The sequence below is a fragment of the Sceloporus undulatus genome, chromosome 10, assembly GCF_019175285.1.
Source record: "Sceloporus undulatus isolate JIND9_A2432 ecotype Alabama chromosome 10, SceUnd_v1.1, whole genome shotgun sequence".
In the NCBI taxonomy this organism is placed as follows: domain Eukaryota; kingdom Metazoa; phylum Chordata; class Lepidosauria; order Squamata; family Phrynosomatidae; genus Sceloporus; species Sceloporus undulatus.
The window spans coordinates 914,336-935,503 of record NC_056531.1 but is presented as its reverse complement, the minus strand read 5'-3'; the positions used below and the strand labels follow the sequence as shown (position 1 = coordinate 935,503).

The 21,168-nt window shown below is 47.5% G+C and overlaps 1 protein-coding gene across 3 annotated transcripts in view; it reads right to left on the bottom strand.

Annotated features, from left to right (window-relative positions):
* Window positions 1-330: 330 nt before the first annotated feature.
* The window catches only part of CABP1 (calcium binding protein 1), a 66,013-nt gene continuing 45,175 nt past the window's right edge, over window positions 331-21,168 (bottom strand). For 2 of the 3 annotated variants that reach the window (XM_042441557.1, XM_042441558.1), the window contains 6 exons: window positions 6,039-6,215; window positions 3,940-3,970; window positions 3,053-3,196; window positions 2,245-2,354; window positions 1,075-1,222; window positions 331-895 (listed from right to left, as the gene is read on the bottom strand). In XM_042441557.1, the coding sequence (XP_042297491.1) occupies window positions 870-895; window positions 1,075-1,222; window positions 2,245-2,354; window positions 3,053-3,196; window positions 3,940-3,970; window positions 6,039-6,176 (597 nt within the window). In that variant the 5' untranslated portion in view covers window positions 6,177-6,215 and the 3' untranslated portion in view covers window positions 331-869. Of the gene's footprint in view, window positions 896-1,074; window positions 1,223-2,244; window positions 2,355-3,052; window positions 3,197-3,939; window positions 3,971-6,038; window positions 6,216-13,030; window positions 13,150-21,168 lie in introns of all 3 variants that reach the window. The other variant, XM_042441556.1, reaches the window with a different exon arrangement.

Here is a 21,168-nt window from a genome sequence, read left to right as displayed (position 1 = left end):
ATAGATGAAAACCTGGGCACCATGTTCATGCAACATCAAGCTATGGTCAAAATGGTGAAAGTTATTAATGAGGAAGAAAAAACAAGGTAGAAGAGGCTGCAGCAGTTTGCTTTTGCCTGAGCCTCTTGAGAAGCCCCCCTCCCTCCCGCACTGATGCCCACTGACAGTAAGATGGTCTTAGAACACTGTGGCTGAAAGGGTCTGAATCCCAGCATCCCTCTTGCCTCCATCTACCCTTCCCCTCCCCTTTTACAGGACCCTACAGATTCCATTGCTCAGTTGTTCTCTGTTTTTTCTTTTCTTTTCTTTTCAAAGTTATATTTGCTCTCATGAACATAACCACAGGGAGGCAAAAAAACATTCCAAGGGAGGGAGAGGCATAAATAATTATTTACAGATCTGGAAACACAAGGCAGGGGACAGCGGCCAACAGTTCACCAAGGAATATAGGGCCAGAGGACAGTCCATGGCAGGCACCAATCCAGGTGGCTTTACAGCAAGCCGCCAGTTCAAGAGAACATCCCCCTTCACTTTGCTGGAAGAATAAAAGCCGGGAAGGTAGGGGAGGAGGCAACGGCAGCGGCTTCAGTTGCAAGCACTCTGCAGCTGGCTCTGGAGCGCAGCTTTTCCATGCTTGGCTTCTCCCAGGAGCCCTTCCAGTTTCAGGAGACAGGAGTCTTTCACAGTGTGGAGAGGTGAAGGAGCAGCAGGGCCACTTGGGTCAGAGAGGCAGGTCGGCATCGGGACCCTGTCTCGAACGCAGCCAGGGCGTCAAACCTTTGCATAGGAACATAGGGGCGAGACACTCCATTTCAGGCCCTCTTCTACTATCCTCAGGGGCTGAGTCCATTTCAGCCCAAGCCGTCCCTTCAGCGGGACATCATCCTGACAAACTCTAGAGACAAGAAAGAAAAAGCTATCAAACCTGATAGGTCCTCTGAAGTAATCTGACCAAGAAAACCCTAGGATAGGGTTGTCAGCATGGCACAATGCTTTGAATGTCAGACTAGGACTAAGAGAGACCAGGAAGGCAATGGTGGCAAACCCTCGGAAGGAATCTCCCCTCCCCCTCACCTTCAAAATCCACGCGCCCATCTCCATTCAGGTCTACATCCCGTATTATGTCTTCTATGTCTCGGTGTCCCACTTGCTGCCCAAGCAGCTTCTTCATTGCTTCTCGTAGTTCATTGGTGCTGATTTCTCCATCGCCATTGGTATCAAACTGCAAGAAAGCAACTGTAAAGCAAATTGTGGACATCTGGAAACTTTAATAACATAAGAAGAGCCACGTTGAGCCAGGCCAGGGTTCTATCTAATCTGTCATTCCCTTTCTCCACTGGACAACCCATAGCCTACAGGAAGCCCCCAGAGCAGAATGGTGGCAGAAGGTTAGCAACACCATTTTTGATACCAATCTAGCATCTTTAGGGTGGGAGTTCCAGCACCTAGGAGCAGCCATCTTTGCTCCCACCAAACTTGCCTGGCGTGGTAGTGGGACAAAGAAAAGGCTCTCCCAAAGACCTTAGAGCCTGGTGAGGCACATATTGGAAGACACAGTCCTTCACCTTTCTGGCATTTCAGTACCTTTAAAACATCAGCTAAACATTTAATAATAGAGTTTAGGCATTCAAAATAAAGAGGCAGGCAAAGTTCCCAAGGGAGTGCTGACACAGCAAACAGAAGAGTTTGAGTTGTTCACGATTTCCAACACCTTGTTCTTGCAGTGCCAGAAATTTAGGGAATGAAGGAAAACTTCATAGGGAGAGGCAGAATTTCTATTTGGATGGGTACTGCCCTATGTCCCCCTCCTTCCCCTTAGTCATACCTCTGACCTTTCTGCTTATTTCAGCAGAAACCCACCTGATTTGGGTTTAGTTTGGTTGTTTTTTAAAATAGCCATTTAACTGATATTAGTACAATTGTGTATTGGTTATACTAAATGCTGTATGCTAAGCCATAAAGAATTCTGGCCATATGCTCCCTGGGAATATGGCCATTTTGTTCAGAATCCATGCCTACAAGCTCTTCATAGACCGAGGTGCCAGCAGTCTTTCCTAACGCAGTGCCCTTTAATGGTCTGGTACTGCAACCTGCTCCATCTCCAGCCCGGACAGCCATTGGGCATGTTGGGTAGGAATGATGGGATTTTAATCTAACATGTCTCGAGGGCACCAAGTTGGGAGAGGCTGGCGATCCCTGAGACAAATGAACCCACAGAATGAGGTTGCACAGTCTGGTCCTCACCTCCCTGAAGGCATCGCGTAGCTCCTTGACCCCAATCATGTCGGCCGTCTCTGCCAGAAGCTTTGGTCCCATCAACTCCACAAAGTCATCAAAATCGACATGGCCGCCCACTAGTTAGACGGGGAGAAATGCATGTAAGGCCAGCAGCTGAGCACCACATGGCAGGCTGAGCACCTGATCCCTGGAAGCAGCCAGGACTGAGTGGGATCCATGCAGAGATCAAGAAGTCCCCATGAGGGCTTGGAAACAGCTTCTAGCTCAAGACATGTTTGCCATTGCACCAGCTGGCATGCAGTGCCTTCCCTTCCCAGCTGCTTTGCAGGGGGATATGTTTAAACTCCAAAGTGCAAAAAGGAAAAATAGAAGTGGACATTATATTAAAACGACATTAAGTTCATCTTACAGTCGGGGATGGGAAGAATATTTGAAAATGTTTGAAAAACATGCTTTTTGAGCGTCAGGAAACTGAAGAGAAGAATCCTGAACAGGTGAGCATCGAATGCAGAAAATGCTGTAGTTGTACATAATAAATCCCCAGCTGTAGCATTTAATATTTCTGTGCAAAGAAAATAGTTGAAGGGAAAATGGACTTTCCATAGTAATACTTTCCTGTGATCCCTCAAAGCTGGTGATGTTTGCTACTGGCAGGGGCTGATGGGAGTCCTAGACTGGCTTCTGAAGGACCACACTCCCTGCCACCTCCTGTCTTAATCAGTTTAAACCCTTGCCATTTTGTGAGATGCAGTAATGCCTGGCCAAAACCAAGGGCAAGAAGACAAGGTCAGTGTGGGCAGCAGGTGGCACTCACAGTTCATGTTGATTTGCTGGGACAATTCAATCAACTCCATTTCGGTTGGCATGTAACCCATGGTACGCATGCAGTTGCCCAAGTCCCGGCAATTGATGTAGCCATCCCTGTCCTTGTCGAACTCCTTGAAGGCTTCTCTCAGTTCTGCAAGGCCAATCCAAGAAAAGGTCAGACTTTCAGCCAAGTTCATAGAATCCTAGAGTTGGAAGAGACCTCAAGGGTCATCTAATCTAACCCCATTCTGCCATGCAGGAAGACACCATCAAAGCAGTCCTGACAGATGGTATCAAAGCACTATCATTGTAGTGTGAAAAGGCCCTTAGTTTTCAGAGAGTTTTTGAGGATTTCCCCCCGGTTTCAGACACTCAGTGGAAGTCCAGTGGGACAAAGACTTCATGGGACTCCCACTGACCACATGGGACTGACAGTGCTGATACAGAGATATAGGGTTGATGCAGGGAACAAGATAATGTGGATGGCATGCATAGAATAGTTCAAATTTCTGGAACTTTGATGTGCTGAAACTGCTCTTTGACAAAAGAATCAGTGATAATAAGGACAGTCTGCCTTCCCACTTTTTGAACTGCTTTAAAATGTCCCAGTTTCTCTTTCCTCCTCTCACTTTCCCCCCTCATCCTTGACATACTTCTATTGCTGCAAACTGAGTTCAAAATGCAAAAGCAGGGGGAAAGGAGAGGAAGGGGAGCAAAGTCTTGGCCTTCCCAGAAGGCTTAGGCAAAAGCAGCTTCTCCTAGGTTGTGTGTTCTATCTCATTGATAACTTTGTCCCTCTTTATCACTCTCTGATGTTACTTGGTCACACCATGGGTCCAACCCCTTCCCCACTTTAAAATAATGGCCTATACACAACAGGAGGGAAAACCTTACCTTCTATTTCTTCTGGGCGCAGCTCTCTATCCTACAAGGAAAGAAGATCCATTGTTAAAGCCAGCACCTTCAAAGAGAAGCAGTGTTAGGGGAGGAGCATGCTGTGAGTATTTGAACATGGGAGGTTGGTCCCTTAGTACCTCTTGTTGAGGTCAGAATCTATGGTGACCCTGAAGAACATTCTTCTATCTGTGAGATCCTCTACAAGGTTGATTGAAGGATCAAAAATGCCACCTCCCCCAACAAGAAGTGTCCAAACATCCACTTCTGGTTTTGAAAAATGACTATTTTAAAAATATTAAATGGTGCCATGAGCCTTTGCTACCTATCCAGGGTGAATTAGCTCTCCTGGAGGCTTCCAGCAGAGGCCAACCACCTTTTCTGGGTGAAGTAGAAAAAGGATGCTCCAGGGAATCTGGAGGCATTGAGGGCACATGCTGTTCTTTTTATTTTAATGCACTACTAAATGTGAAATAGTTCCACATTTCCAACTTTATCACATGGATAAGACGGTTGCATGTTGTAAAAAATAAATAAATCACTCCACATGCATGCCCTGCTAAGGCTGGCATCCTGTTAGCAATATGTGCAGGAATAACACCTCCGCATGTTGTTAATGGGATGCCACATTCAGCCTGTTTATTAGTAAGAAGACGGATTTTCTACGAACACATGGACCATGTTTTGAACATCTTCCAACATTTCTCTTGTTTCGTCAACTGATTTCCTTGTTTGTGCCCCAGTGTTTACTTCTTTGTCTGTCACCTCAGGATGGGCCACTCTCCGTGCCCACTGAAAGCTCAGCTTGGCTCCAGAGTGGAGGCCACTTGGAAGACAGGGGAGGGTGGAAGCTGCTGGTTTCTCCCAGCTCCTTTTCAGGGCAAGGGTGGAAACACAACCCAGGAGAGTAGCTGGAGCATCCTCAGGCCAAAAGAGCCACCTTCCCAATCCCTAGGGTTCAGATGTTTTGCAGTTGCTCAAAGCTGTATTTTGTTTTCAAGAGGGGTGAGGGTGGGGAGGAGGAAGGAGCAGAAGAAATATCCAGAGGAGTAAGAGAAAGGAAAGCCGGATGGAAATGCGCTGCTTCCCACTTAGGGGGAATTGCCATCCTACACAATGGTTCCTGCTCCCAGACAGTCCCAAACAAGGGAGGGATGTGAGCACACCAGTCCCAGGCCTCTCTCCTCTAGCACCTCACACCTTGTAACGCCGCTCTTGGCCCACTGCAGGATCTCCAAAAGGGCAGCCTGCCATTCACCAGGGATCATGCTTCTGAAACTAATTCTCCACTGGCTGCCATATTTTATGAAATGGCTGTGGCTACCCAGGGACTGCGCTTCCAACTAGAGCAGTCCCACTGGGTCACATCTGTGCTGGAGGGCTGGGCCAGAGTCGAACCGAGCCAACCTTCCCAGAGGGATCTCTGGGCTGGATGGAACAGCCAGGCAGCCCTCGCATGGCAGTCCCACCCTTACAGGGGCACTGGTTTGAAAGTGCCTTCTCCCATTTCAGATGCTGTCATTCATTTTTCACCAGGGAGGGGAGAAGAGCTGCTTGTCCATTTGGGCTCACTGACAAAAGGCGGATCCATCACAGCAGGTTGCTTGGGTTCTTGACAAGATTCCCTGAGGTTTTTATGAGCATTAAAGTGTCAGCCTACAGGCTATCTGCATTGACAGAGCTGGAGCTCCACATGGCAGAACTGTCTCCCCAGCAGAGCCAGAAAGAGAAGCCATAATCCTGTTGTCGCACAACACCATCATCACTAGATTCTGTTGGGGCATTACACTGGCATACATGGTGGGGGAAGAAGGAAAAACCGCACCTCCCTGTATGAGCCTGCTTGATTTTGAAGACCTTCAGGGGAAGGCTTTGAATTTTTGAATTCTATTTGAATTTTTGGGTGTGAATGGCTGAATACCTGGTACAGTCCTGATCTGGGCTGGGCTGGGAGAGGAGACAAGTGCTGATATGCATTCGGTTATTGTTGCTGTCATTACTGTTGTTGTTAATATTATTATTATTACCCATAAGGCACAGTTTTCCACACCCTCGGGTCTTTGTATTGTGTCTCGCCCGTCAGGGTGCAACTTACGTACTGGCTGCCTGTTTTCTGCGAAGCCCTTCCGAAGGAAGATACAAGCCGGCCCCAGTAGGTTGTGCATCACAGCGCAGTTCTGGGCCAGTACCATGAGTGGGCCCTGGTACTCGCCAGCTGGTGGCCCCTCCTCGCTCATCTGGACAGCCTTATAGCTTGTCTTCTCCTCATGGTGGATCTTCTCAGCCAAATCACCAGCAAGCAAACGATACAACAGAGGAAGTTATCTTCCAATTCCACCCATACCTTGCTCTGATGCTTTCAACGTTCAGCAAATGCTACAGAGACTAAAGGGGAAGACAGACGTAACCACCTTACCCTTTGCCTATAGCTTGGCTCAAGACTTGCCTCTCATACGTACATGTTTTATATCCCTCTCGGGGTCATTACTCAGCTGGGCCCCTTACCAGGCAAGCTATTGTAAAGTGGTACATGTTCATATAGATGGCCATCCTTTTTATCTATCTCCGCCTCACGTAAAATGGTCAGACAAAGTGCTCATGGACTGCAGGGAAATCTGTTAATAACATTAGGAGCACTGACCAGTAGTGCTGGAAAGGCGAGGAAGCTGTAGAACCTTTCCCTTTGCAACTTGCTCCAGCCTGTGCAAGTAGTGGCCGGTGACTCTTTTAAGGTCTGCAATAAATCTGATAGTCAATTCGCTGCCTCTCTGACAAAGAAGCCAGTTTCCACCATCGTGTGCGTGTGTATTTTCAAGACCCCAGACATATGTTCAAACTGCTTCTGCCACACTTGACACGTTACGTCTGTCTTCGCCCTCAACAAGCCTTGAATCCCTTCCATCTTCTGCAACATAACCCCAGCCCTTGAGTTTGCTACCACTCAGAGCAGCCAGTAGTACAGTTCGCCTTCAACTGGGGATGAAAGCCTACCCCTCCCGGAGGATATCCCCTTTGAAAGGACATCAAAACCCCTCTCTGCACTACACACATCCCTCCAGCTACAGACTACAGGGCAGGACAAAAGAGAAGGTTTCTCTGATCATTTTTGCTGCCAGCCTCTCAAATCATGAAGGAGGAAATGCAGGCCTTGGCTGTGAGGTATAAACATAATGCTCGGTGTGTTCAAGAGGCTGATGAGAGAAGCATTGTATAGAGTTCTTAGTGAACAGGAATTGGGCAAGCAAGCAACCAGAAACACTCTGGGCGACGCTGGGCAGAAGATTCTAGCTGCCAGGGACAGTGGGTGATTTCCATGCCAGAAGGGGGTGGTTGTGAATCTGCTCTGGACTCTAGTCCAAATGTTAAAGGAGCCATCCAAAGTGGTGCATGCATTTTGAGGACAGGGTTTGGGACTTTGGATGCCTCCTTTAAAGTTTAGACTAAAACCCAAAGCAGATCGAGCACACAAACATGCGCACACTACTGACATGGAAGCCACTTGCTGCCACTGCTAGCCACCATTTGAATTTCTCACAGGGTCACCTTGGGGAACTCAAAATGACAGCTATACCCAGCTGCCTGGAGGTGCTTAGAGCATCAAGCCACAGTTTAATTCTTTATTGTTACTGGGGGCAAGGTTGGAGTTGGCAAGGCAGGCATTCTCAAGAAGGACCCTGGCAACTGCCCAGGTGCACCCGGTGTCAGCACCAAGCCATTGCTAATTATTTTACATTGCTCCTTTTTTCCTAAAAAAAGGAAACATTCTCCAAGTTCCTAGTTCCTATGACTAAGAAGAGAACTGTGAAATCAAGCATGCATTATTTCTGAGGTCAAAGACAGGGTTATAGGGATGCCACCAGCTCATGTCTTCTTGGTAATATCTCATAAAAGACAGTGTGGCAGGCTGCCATCCCACTCAGTGCACCCCCCCCCCCACCAACACTCTCTTTAAATGGCTTCCCCCCCTCCCCTCTTTATACATTGAATGTCAAAAGAGGCACTGGTGAGGCCTGTTGCATGATCCCAGCCCCACTTTCTAGCAGTCAGAAGATGCAGTTTTGATCACTGGATTAAGCCCGAAAGTCCCAGGGGCTGGGTATAATGGGATAGTACTGAGTAGGCACAGTATTGGTGATGGGCACCAGATTCAACCTCAGGGTTTTGTCTGCTCTCCCCTGCCCTGCATGTTCCTCACCATTAAGGCTGCAAAGCAGGGGTGGACAAAGTGCAGTCTTTCAGATGGTATTGTACAGCAACGCCCATCAGTCCTAGGAGGGGATGGAGGTGGTGCTCTTGGTGGCTGCTCCCAGGCTTTGGGAACTCCCTCCCATAGGAGGCTAAGCTGGCTCCCTCCTTACTGTCCAAGGGAAAACTTCTCTCTTCCAACAGGCCTTTCAGAACTGATTGTGAGGGCTTTTAACGCCATGCGCTTTTATTGATTTTTGTCTTTTTAATGGATCTGTTTGAAATGGCATTAATTCTACTGATAAGTTAATTGCATTTTAACAACAGCTTTTCCCCTGGCTTTATGTACATCTCTAGAGGGGCTTTGCTTAATGGTTGTAAACTACCTCGAGTCTCCATTTTGAGAAAAGGGAGGAATATAAGATGATGATGATGATGATGATGATGATGATGATGATGATGATGATGGCGGCAGTCTCTCCTGGCAGACAAGATGGTGACAGCAGCTGTGCCACACATAGGGAGGGCCGCTTGTAATTCTTTCCCTTGCCCCACCAGCTACAAAGCTACAGCCCTGAAACCAGCATAGCCAGTGATGAGGAATGCTGGGTGTTGCTCTCCAGTGACATCTGGAAGAGTGCTCTTTGCGCACCCCTGTTGTAAGGGCAGAAAACAGGACAAGAACGGCTGGAAATGTGTGTTTTACAAGTGTAAAAGAACAGGCCCTCCTTGTCTTGGAAATCTCTCTCTCTTTTTGGTCCAAGTAAAGCATCCAATATTACCCAATCAGCAAGCATAAGCTAAGCATCATGGGCCTTGTGCTGATCAGCCATCTGTAAAAAGAAAACTCTCTCCAATTGCTCCCAAATCCCAGCACCTATTCCACTCTGCATTCCATGGGATGTGGCTTTTGCATCAAGCACCTCCAAGCATACTGGGGGCAGGGAAGGGGGATCCAGAGTACAGTCCTGGACTGGGAGTTCCAGGCCTGACTGGAGAGCCCACAGCTGGCCATATATAGCCATGGACTGCCTGGGCTCTGGCAGCGCTGGTTTCATCCTGACATTCCCATGCGGCTATAAAAAGCCAGCAGTGTTCACAAGGACCTTTAGATTTTATGGAATAAACATTAACAATCCCATCATTGTTTTCACGAGAGACAGAAAACGTTTGCCCTCAGCATTCCCCAGGCTGTCTCCTTTGGAAAAACTGCAGCACAGTAGTGACTTTGCGAGCGCTTTCCGGCAGAGCTGAGAACAGGGACACAGATGCTCACAGATTTTGGATGCGCGGCTGTGATCGTTGGCAAGAGTGTGTTTGTTGAACGATAACATATCTGCTTGATGGTAGCTTTTGGCGTTTGAGTTGCAAAAATGCAGCCCCCGACTCCATCTGCTTAGGTCGGATGCTATTGGTGTAATGGGTGTAAGAATAGCATCAAGGCCAGAATCACCATCAGTGACAACAAAGACACACCAGAGAGGAGAGCAGAACACAGTGAGGAATCGGAGAGCCCACACGGAGACCACATCTGCCAGAACAATGTGGACAGGAAGGACTTCCATTCACCAGATCAGCATGACATGAACTGGGACCACATCAGTTTGAAGAAGGAAGGGGAACGACTCCAGAGAAGGTCAATGACACACAGTTTTCATATGTCCCTCTATCACAAAGGGCCACCACAAACAGGCTTGTTGAAGCATACAAAGTCTGTTTAATCTTAGACTGCAGTGGGGTGCACAGCTGAGTATATACAACACACTTTCTCTTTCAAACCTGGGAATGATCTTTTAATCTCAAAGGAGAACTATCATGTCGACAACTTTCAAACTTATGTGACAAAGTATTGCCAACATTGCAAGAGAGGCCAGACACCGTTGGCGTAAGTCAGACTTAACACCACTACAACTCTCTTTTTGGGGCGTTGCAGAGGTTGGGATTCTTTGCTGACATCACAACGACCCAAATCCTCTCCCCAACTCATCCAGCAGCTCAACACATTGCAAGGATGGCATCTGCAGAGACCTCCTAAGAGTCCTGTGGATGCCTGTTGAATTGGCCAACTGCTTGCCTCCTTCTCTGCAAGGCTGTTCAGGACTGGCCAAGAATTGTAGAAGGGGTTCAACAGCCCCATTAGCCTACTGTAAGGTATAGAAATGGGGAAAGTGTGGGCCATGGGCAACATATGGCCCCAGTCTTCTACTCTGTGGCCCTTGTTATGTTTAACAAATACATAACAGATTAACATAGTTGGACAACAGGTAAAAATGGAGAGAGAATTTGGCATCATGAAAATCTTCACAGTCTAGGACTTTATTCTGTGCAGCAAAAATTCTTGTGCTAGAAATGATATGATTTATACAGGAATCTTATTTTCTGTGCAGAAAATGTAATTTTTCAGTACAGAAAGTTTACTGCGCAGAAAAGATGGTGATCTGTGCAGAAAATGCCACTGTGCAGAGTAAATCTTGAACTACAAATAGTCTTTTGAACGCTGTGCGGTTTTGAAAGGCTCTCTCAGAGCCGGAAGTAAATTAAATCAATTGGTTCTTGCCTGCGAAATTGAAATTAATGAAGATTTACATCCCTCCAAGTGCTTTGTATCTCTTCAAAGCAGCAAAAAGGCAAGAACTGTCATGGCTTCTGGTCTCGCACCACAGCAGAGAGCAATGGAACCTCTGGCAACGGACTCCATTCAGGATGCAAGGCAGAGAACACTCTGTCAGCAGGGATTAGCATCTTTCCCTTTATGAGGGGCAAACCGGAGTCCTTCCTGGTAGACTACTAATGCTAGCTCATCTCACCCCTCATCCCAAAGGCATATTTTGTCCAGGTTTCTTCCATGAAGATGCTCACAGGACCAGCTCAGCATCATATAGACAGACACAGAGAGACAGACATACACACACAGAGTTCTGCCACTGTTCCAAAAAAAAAAAAAAAACCCTCTTCTGAGCACTTCAGCCCAGTACATGGCTGAATGCCAACACACACATGAAACATCTGCACAGACAACCTGAAACGTGGACATTGACTGGCGGTGCACACAGAACATGGGAAGGCTCAAACACATATGGGAGAGATGTGTGTTCATCAGGAAGAGAGTGTTCATACAGGGGAATGCCTCCATTCAGCAGTGTATGTGAGTCCAAATCTGTACATCTCTCCAAACGCATGCCACTGAACTGCAATGTACTTCTGCTTCAGTAAGTATGCGTGGACCCTCCTGACCCTTGAACACATGTGCGTGTGCATTCTTCCCTATGGCCAAGTGTGTCCTGATTCACATCTGTATAAAGGTCTACAAAGAGGGTGTGTTCACAGCATTGCTCTCTTAGTCATGGGTTCATAACCGCTTGTGTGGGTTTTCAATCTCCAGTTATCATCCCATAATGAACAGATGCTTGTCGTTCATGCTCAGGTCAATGATTCAGCAGCAGGCTGGATGGACCTGAATACATTCACGGACCTGGCTTTGACCCGGTGCATGTGCTGAACTTTGTTCCCAATGCATTCTGCCTCAGAAATATATATATATATATATATATATATATATATATATATATATATATATATACCTAGGAACTCTTTTGTTAAAGTGTAGTGAACAATCCCAAAATGCTGTGTGGGTTTTGCTGTTTTTGTTTATAACATATCTCTCTCTCGCATTTGCTGCCAAAAGGTAATTGCAGGGACTTACGTCATCAGATTGCAAGAAGATGCAATCAGAACTGGGAAAACAATGACTACCAATAATGCAGCTAAAATCTAGTGAACACTCATTAGCGACTAAAGCATCCACTAAGAACTAAGAGCCCACTTATAAACCCCGCTGTGTAATAGCAGCCAGGTTAATATTTATTATGGGGAAATGTTTGGGGGTCTATAGACTGGAAAAGGTTGAAATGAAAAGGTTTCTTTCCTATGACTTTTCTGAAAAAATTCCAAAGAGTGGGAGCCACCCTCGAAAAGGCACTGCGCCATTCCTTTACCAATCTTCCTAGCCAGAGCAATTGTTCACCCCATTTCTTGGAGGCATGGACAGGGCGGAAGAGAAGGTATGGGAAATGGTGCAGCACTAAACTACGCAAGAGCCAGCTCATGTCAAGCTTGTTTAAGAACAGAGAGGATTTTTTTCAAGGGTAAATAAGGGCTGGCACAAGACCTCCAAGGCATCCATGTGCACTGACCTACATTTTGAGAGAAGGTGGGACTGAAGGCACAAAAGGGGTGGCTGCACCCCAGCTTGCAAGAAAGGCTGGGAGGAGCAGGGGCAAGGGGATGGAGGGACCCAACCCATCCGCCCTCTCACCACCCTCTGGGATGGTTGAACAGTGGCAACAGGTTGTGAACCTCACAACAGTGTGGAAATACTTTCCAAAGAACACGCACTCGTGAGACAAAGATGCCAATGCATCTGGACAGTTCTGCCAGCGGTGAGAAGACTGACAGAGACAGCCACAAAATGACATGGGGCCCGATCCATGCGGAGCTTCCCCAGCATACGCTTTGCTGAAAGGAAGGTCAGCTGCACCACAAGGCATAGTTCCTGATCCTTTCCATAAGCACGGTGCAGGAGGATCCCTGTGAAGGACAGTGTGCCATGTTCACAAACACTTGCCCGGGACTGCGCATACCTACACTGGGACACCACTACACACAAAAGGAGCCATGCCTTCATGCACATACCCGCGCGCACATGTATACACCCATGAGCGATGGCTTTCAGCCTTTGTGACCCAACCCTAGAGAAAAGGAGATCCATAAGTGGTCCAAAAAAGATCCCTTTTCCACCTTCCACCCAACGCCCCAAGTCCTCCCTGGCTCTGCGCAACATCATGACCTGTCCCACAGATGCTGGGCTGGAGACAGCGCAACCCCCAGCCTGGCAGGAAGGACCTACCTTTTTCGTGAGGTTTCTCAGTGGAGACTTCACACAGTTGCCCATAATATGTTGAAGCTGCCTTCCCAGGAGACAGGTTTATAAAGGAAACCGGGCAATTGATTCCATTAAAGGGAGTCCTTAGAAGCAAAGCGGAAAAGGCAGGCACTAGTCAAATCCAAAGCTCCACTGGCTGTCACCAGCAGAACTTCTCTCTTCGGAAAAGCTCTCCTCCTTTCTCTCTCTCTCTCTCTCTCTCTCTCTCTTTAACTTTAAGTTCACTTTCTTGAAGAGATGAATCAGGAAGGGAAGAGAGCAAAACAGAGAGGGAGGGACACAGAGGAAGAGACGGACAGAGTGGGAGAGTGGATGGATACAATCTACATCAGATTAAAGTTTTCCCTCCCACCACTCAGTACGCAAGTAAGGAGCCAGTTTCTTCTCTCGCAGAAGAGAGGAGGAATGGAGAAAAGTGAGACCCCAAAGAAGTGACCTTCCCTGTTCTCAGGCCAGGGCGTCCAGTCACTTCGGTCCCCACTGGCTTCTCCCCTGAAACCGTACTGGTTCTGCTGGTCTCTCTCTTCCCTCCCCAGATGCTGAGCCCTTTGATTACCAGCAGGCTGGGCAGAAAGCAATCCACTTACGCACACTAAGAGGGGCCTGAGCTCATTGTGGGAGCATGGGAAACAGACCACTCAGCAGACCCAGCGCAACTGTACTGCCCAAGTCTTGTGACATTCCCTGTTCCCTCAGCCTGGCTATTGCCCAGTCCAACCCAATGTTTGGGGAGGAGGTTTCTGTATGTGTATGCATACAAGCACACGGTAACTGTTTTAGGGTGAAGGAGACATCCAGAGAAGTCAGGAGGATGGGTTTCACCAGAAAATCAATCCATTTGAAATCTTTGGTTGATTCACAAGGGCTGGCTAAGAAATGGGTGCTTAGTGGTTTGTGATTATGAGGCTAATTGGGCGCTGGAGTATTCCTGGGATAGGGAATTAAAAAGTCAGGCTTCAAGAGGCCATTTTCTTCTAGCGAGGTGTACCAACTTTGGCTGATACAAATTTGCATTTTTAAAACACTGAAAGAAAGGTGTGTGGTCCCCCCCCCCGAATTACCAAAAGGAACTATGAAAGCAGCTCCTAGGCTTCAGAAACAGCTGGTGGCTTGAATGGAACTGAGTCCAGAAGCTGCTGAAAAGCAGTTTTGCATAACTGAATTGGTGACTTTCAGACCTTCTGCCTCCCCCTGTGAATTTGCATGCCAAGAGCCTTCTGTGATTTTCAGTGTCTCGCCATCACCTTGGCATATACAATGCAGCCATGTATTGTCAAGGAACTAGAGATGTAAATCATGTGCTCTCCCACTCAGCCCTGTCCTCCTTGTCTCCCATCTATAGCAGAGAGGTGGGACAGAGTTTCCTCTCCTACTTTATATAAGTGGTTTCCTATCTTATCAAAACAGAGACAGGAAACTGGGCCTGGGAGATCTGAGTGAGAGAAAAAGAGAGACAGAGGGGAGGGAAGGACGTACAACAGCTTAACACCATCCAGATCCCTGCTGTAGGATCTAGAACAGGCAGTGCCAGCGCACTTCTTGAAAACGGTTACCCACAAAACATGACCTAGATGAATGATGAGCAGATTGAAGAAGCAGATGTTTCAATCTAGATGTCAGCTTTGCTATGATCAATGGCACATAGACATGCATGTGTGAGTTGAACAGGAAGAATTAGGCCTGTGGCCTGATGAATCATTCAAACTCGGCCTATTCAAACACCTGGTGGGCCAGTGTCGGCAGCTGGTATACTGTGCGCCCAGCTTCAGGGTTGCCAGTTGTGAATGCAAGAAGAGCTGGCGCCATCTGAATCAGGTCGCTGGTCAATCTAGCCAAGTATTGTCTCTTTTGATGTACATGCAGAGAGGTCTTTCCCATCTCTGCCAGCTGGAGATGTTGTGGATAGAATCCAGGACCTCCTATCTGCAAAGTAAGTGCCCTACCACTGAACTACAGACCCTACCTCTCTAGGTTTTCCTTACCCTAGAGTTTATCCCTTCATGATAGTTAAGACCCACAGGGCATCATGGGAGTGTCATGGCTGAGGGAGTAAAGAGATTGGTCCTGGTGCACAGCAAGCATCAGGTAGGGCCTGATGGGTCTGGAGATGCAAGTGGGAGGGCAAAAGATGCCTTTTGGCCTACTACAACTTGCCCCATGGCCTTCTGTTTCAGCCAGCCACCAGTCTGGACTGGCCTGAAACTTCCTCACAAGATTTTCCTCAAGAAAAGGTGTCTTGGGAACACCTAACAGATGGAGCAGCAGTGTGCCCTGGGTACTATGGTGAGTGCCCCGGGAAAGGCATGACCATAAAAGTCCCTCAGACCCTGCTTACTGGTAAGGAGTCACTAGGATAGATAAGCATCTGTTCCCCTGTGGCTCAAGAAGTGGCCACCTCTCTTGCAGGAGAGACATCTGGCATGTGTCCTTTTTCTGCCTGGCAGAGATATCTCACAGGAGACAGTGGAAACGTCAAGCAGCCGCTTCTCAAGAGGAGAACAGACCCCTATCAATCCCAGCAGCTACTTACTGGCACATTTTGCATCTGTTTTGAACTGTTTGTGCCATTTGGGGGCACATAAAGTGCCCACTGAGGCCTGAGGGCTTTGGGAGGCCTCATGGAGGCCTTTGGAGGCTGTTAAATGGGTTTGCAAGGCCCTCATGTGGCCCATAGGCCACACTTTCCCCACCCCTGGTTTAGAAAACAATGATGGAATAGATACACCGTGCTTGGTCTCAGCATCCCAAGAGATAGAGCTTCTTCTAGGCTAGAGAAAGTGAGCAGCCTTCCCCCCCCCCCTTGTGCTTCTTAAAATGTCACCCAACTTCAAAGTGAATTTGGGAGACTGAAATCAGGCCAATGCATCCTCTGTGGAATTCCTCATTTGCAAAGGAATTAATTACCGACATGCAGATCCTTCTCCTTTTCCAGAGGCACCCATTGCCCTGTATCTGGCACTGCAGCAAAGTCCCGTAAAAGTAAAACCAAGCTCCAAAAGGGTCTGTTAAAAATGTTGCAGGCACAGTCCTGAGGAGCGGGCATTTGTTTTACATTCTAGACAGACTTGCATACCTTTGTGGGCATCTCCTGGTGGAGAGAGCAATTCCTTTGTGGAAGAAATCACCTCTAAAGCAGTTACTGGTGCAAACCACAGCCAGAAATAGGAACGTTGGGTACTTACCGTGACACGTTCATTTCCTGCAGAGAAGGGTCCTGGCATCCTGTAATCTGGGTTTAGCTCCTCCTATTTGCTCCTGTAGGCAGGGACAATAAACAAAAGACCGGCCCCTATATAGGGAGGAGCTAGCCCCCCTGAGCCTCAGTCAATAACAAGCCAAGCGACTAGTAAAGTAATCAAGGAACTGAACTTCAGTAACCTCAGCTAAGGGTTAACTAGAACACCTTAGAAAAAACTAGTCCAAGAACAACAAGAACTCAGAATACCAATCCAGCAACAACAAGAAGAAGGCAGGTCCACCAAGAGCCAGGCAGGGTCGGAGGCCGCAGGCAGCACCCGGGTGGGCAGGATGCCAGGACCCTTCTCTGCAGGAAATGAACGTGTCACGGTAAGTACCCAACGTTCCTTTTCCCAGCAGAGAGGGTCCTGTCCTCCTGTAATCTGGGATTTACAAAAGCCCTCTTGAACTGGGAGGGAGGTGCTGCTAGGAGACTGTGGCCCCCGACCCAATCTGTTGGAGGATCCTCCTTTTAAATGACGCCTCTGCGGACTGAGACACGTCCAGTTTGTAATGTCTTATGAAGGTCAAAGGTGACTTTCATGTGGCCACCCTGCAAATATCTGACAGGGAGGCGCTAGTGGTCAAGGCCGCAGGGGTAGATGCACTCCTGGTTGAGTGCACCATCAACCCCTCGGGTGGAGTGAGGTCAAGAGTTCAGTAGCTCTTTAGAATTCAAGACCTGATTCACTTACTCAGAGTCGAGACTGGTACCTTGCACCCCAAAGAGCCCAGGCGAAAGGAAAGGAACATCTCAGATGACCTAAGGTTGAAGACCTCTTGATGTAGATTTTGAGGGCTCTGCACACATCCAATGTGTGCCAGGTCTTTTCCAAGTCCTTCTTAGGATCGGGGCAGAATGAAGGCAGGAGAATGTCCTGTGACACCTGAAAGGCTGAGTTGACCCCAGGCACAAAGGTAGGGTCTGGACGAAGGCACACTGAGACAGGCCTAAAAATAAACAAGTCTTTACGTACCGACAGGGCCCCAGCTCTGACACCCATCTGGCGGAGGGAATGGCCGTGAGAAAGATGACCTTGAGGGAGAGGTGTTCGAGGAAGGCCTCCCAAAGGGACTTGATCGGCCCAACCGTCAGAGCCTCTAAGACCGTGTTCACATCCCAAGATGGAAAACGATGTCTGGTGGGCAGGCCCTGTTGGAAAACTCCCCTCAACAGCCTCTTAATGTGAGGATGGCTGCCATTCTAGCTGCTCTCGTATGGAGCAGAAACGACGTGATGGCAGACACCTGCCTTATAACCATGTAGGTCAAGTCCCTTCTTAATGTCATCTTGGATGGACTATAGCAGGTCAGCCACTGAAAACCTGAAGCAGTTGATGAGAACTTGCCCAAGCAGTGGATTATGTGATCAATCAGAATAGAATCTGATCTAATCTGGACCTATGGCAGCTTCCAGCCTACCACTGATCACCTTGTCAACTGTTTATAGCAATGAAGGTGATATTAAGGTGATTTCATTTGTAGTAATTAAGACTTACCATTCTGAAAGAGGAATGTTAATGTCTGACTTCCAATTAAAATCTCAAAACAATGTGCAGTTCTTTACTGGAACATCTGTGAACCTGTGTAAAATAAGACTAATCCCATGGTTAGGCACAGAAGACATTGGATTAACCTTTATCTTGCAGACATTGGAGAGTCCATGTAGAAGCATAGATGCACTCTGTGTTAACAGGGCATGTGGTCAGAATTAAGTCTGATTTCATCTGAGGATGAACTAGTCTAGAGGCTTCAAAAATCACCCCAACTCCATGTAGCAGGCTATCCTCAACCTGTATGAAGGCTGAGGGGTCTCTCGGCTAAATGAACTGCTGATTAAGGAGACATGAAATGGGACCAGGGGGCTTGGCAAGGATAGCCCTCTGGTATCTAATTTTGAGGAGAGAGTTTTCTCCACAAAAGGGATCTGTCAAAGGAACACAAACCTAAATTTAAAATAGTATAGTGGGCCCTCAATATGTACTGGAGTTGGATTTAGGACTTTGCATGGATACCAAATCCATGGAAGCTCAAGGCACATAAAATATAATCACATAGTAAAATGGAGTCTCCTATATAAATAGTAAAATCATAGTTTGCTGTGTCGTATTTTTGTTTGTTTTTTGGAATATATATATATATATATATATATATACACATATTTACAAGCTGTGGGCATATAGGTGGCTGGTGTAAGTCTCTATATGGAGCTGTATGGTATATTAAATCTGAGCATTTTTGCTAGCAGAAAACAAGGCATAGGCACTAGGAAATCCGTTTTTCCAGCCCCAAAGGTAGTAAACCAATGGTGTTGTTTGGACCAGACCATGCCATGAAAACCCAATCAGGGATAAGACACTCACCCACACAGCAGCTAACCTTATGACCATAAAACCATAGAATCATGGAGTTGGATGAGACCACAAGGACCATCAAGTCCAACCCCTTGCCATGCAGGAAATCACAATCAAAGCATGCCCAACAATATGCAAAGGAATTTGTAGCTTCCTGAGACCACTAAAAGAAAAAGATTGGCAGCCTGACCCTTCATGGCCTTGAGCCCAATTCATCATATGCAAGACAGACCTTGTTACAATAGGCCTATCCAGGGCAGGGAGCAGTAGAATGGCAAGCCCATCAGCAGGCATTCTTATTTAAAATGTAACTATCTAGACAAGGTAAGAGGCAATTGTGGTCTTTGTGGCAGAGTCCTCAGGGCTCTGCGAGATGTCTGAATAGGATTTGAAGCAACCTCTTAGCAGAAAAAACTGACTATATTGTTTTAAAACACTCATGGAGGAAGGGGGGGGTTCTCCCCCCATGGAGAGGAGTCTGTTTGTCTGTTTGTTTTTGATAAAGAGTTTTTCTTAACCCCCTGTATTAGTGAGAACCATCTCATGGAAGAAACTGTGCTGTTTTTTGTTTCTTTAGTTTCTTCCCTTTAACAGACATCTCTCCAAGAAAGAAGGGAAGGCAAGGGGAGCCACATCTTTTGAGGCTAGCTGACTGAGGTGCACTGTTTTATAACAGGAACATAATCCTTTTGCCACTAAAATGGAGTTTGGTTGGTCACCTTAATCCAATATATCTCTCACCTCATATGAGATGTTTTTACCAAAGATCCTCAATGCATGTAAGCATTAGAGGTTTGCTGAGTGACCAGAGACCTTCTCCTTGCTTGAGTCACCCTGTTTATAAGCATTTAAATGAATCTGTATTGTTAAAGCTTATGCTCTTAATGAGAAGTGCTATGGCTGACAACAGTTTGTACAAAGGAGGTAGAACCATGTGCTCATCCTATGTCTTTGGCTGTTCTACCTAAGGCAAAAAAGGCTCTGGACCTAATGGAAGACAGTGATGGAGGCCCATGAGGAGGCAAGAAGGGTCATCATGTGGCTTTTATGGCTAGCCCCTCCCTTGAAGAATTAGTTTCCAGGCATCTTCTCTGGCCTGGAAAAGGGAGAGGGGGGTGAGCAGAAACAGCACAACTCAAACCTCATGTGCCAACAGTAATAAAATGAACACCAGAAAGGTTAACCAGTATCTCTTGTAAATCTGAGCCCCCAGCCCTGTTGCTGTGGGGGCTCTCCCCTCCATGCTTTGCCCCATCAAAGGAGGCTGCCTGGGCAGTAGCTTCTTCCAGGCACTGAGGAAACTGCTCCTGGGTTAGCACTGACTGAAGACCATTGCTAATCATGGGTAGATAGCTGCATATGGCCTGTAGTGTAGCCCTGATACTCACAGGGCACTTGTTTTATTTATGTTTAAAACAGCCCCAACTTCAAGCTGGGGTTTACAGCTTAGCCCTTTTAATTTCAGGCAGGCTTTATAGTAACCTGGCTGCATTATAGAAGCTAGCTTGGTCCTCAACTCCCTCCCACTTGCATAGGTAGCTGGGAAGGGCAGAGGGACTGCTGTGGGACATGGCTCTACATTTACCTGAGGTAAGTCTGTGCCCTGAGAAAGGATAATCTCTGATGGAAAGGAGAGGCCAAGCACTCAAGCTGCTCTCTCAAGAGTGCCACGCTTTGGGGCAGCCAAACAATTGGGGGTGAAGGGAACTCTCCACCCATGATATCCACAAATGGTTTACCCCTTTTTGTTGTTGTAATTTTTGGGGAGGGAACACAGGAGGATTTGTATCCATGTGGTCTCTCCAAGAATCCTTGGGTTGGAAGAGATCCCAAGGGCCATCCAGCCCAACCCCCTTCTGCCATGCAGGAACTCTCAATCAAAGCATACCCGATAGATGGCCCTCCAGCCTCTGTTTAGAAGTGGGTGGCAGAGGCCATGCTCTCTCTGGGGAGGACATGAAGCCACTTCGTGCTTTGTTGTGGGATGTTCTGTGGCAGCCAAAAAAAGACCATTTTAGAGTTGGAAGCTTCAGCTCCTGCTGGGCCAATTCTAGCTTCGTTTACAGCCATGTGTCTGTGCAACACAGAGGAGGAATCCTCTGCCTCCTTACACACCATCTCATTATAAGAATTCAAAAGGAATGTGCAGGAGCCCTGGCAACACCACCATGTGTTTCCCAGACTGCAAAAGGATCCCCCACACCTGTTAGGGTCCTGGGTGCCATTGGGGCCAGAGATGGGAAGGAAGGGGGAGACCAAGGGTTAATGCCCCCATCTGCCCTCCTGGCAGAGTCCCAAACCTTATGCTAGGCATAGTGCCTGCAATGGCCATGGCAGAGGCCTCATGGCAATGCCTGCCCTGAGCGAGGGCATTAGATCTGGCAAAGGTTCTTTGGTGGCTAGAGAGAGAGGGCCCCTGGTACTCACCGTTCTCCTGTGACTTCTGGCTGGCTTGCCTCTCTGACCTTGGCCATTTCAGGCTGTGCAGAGGTGATGCAGAGAAATCCTTGC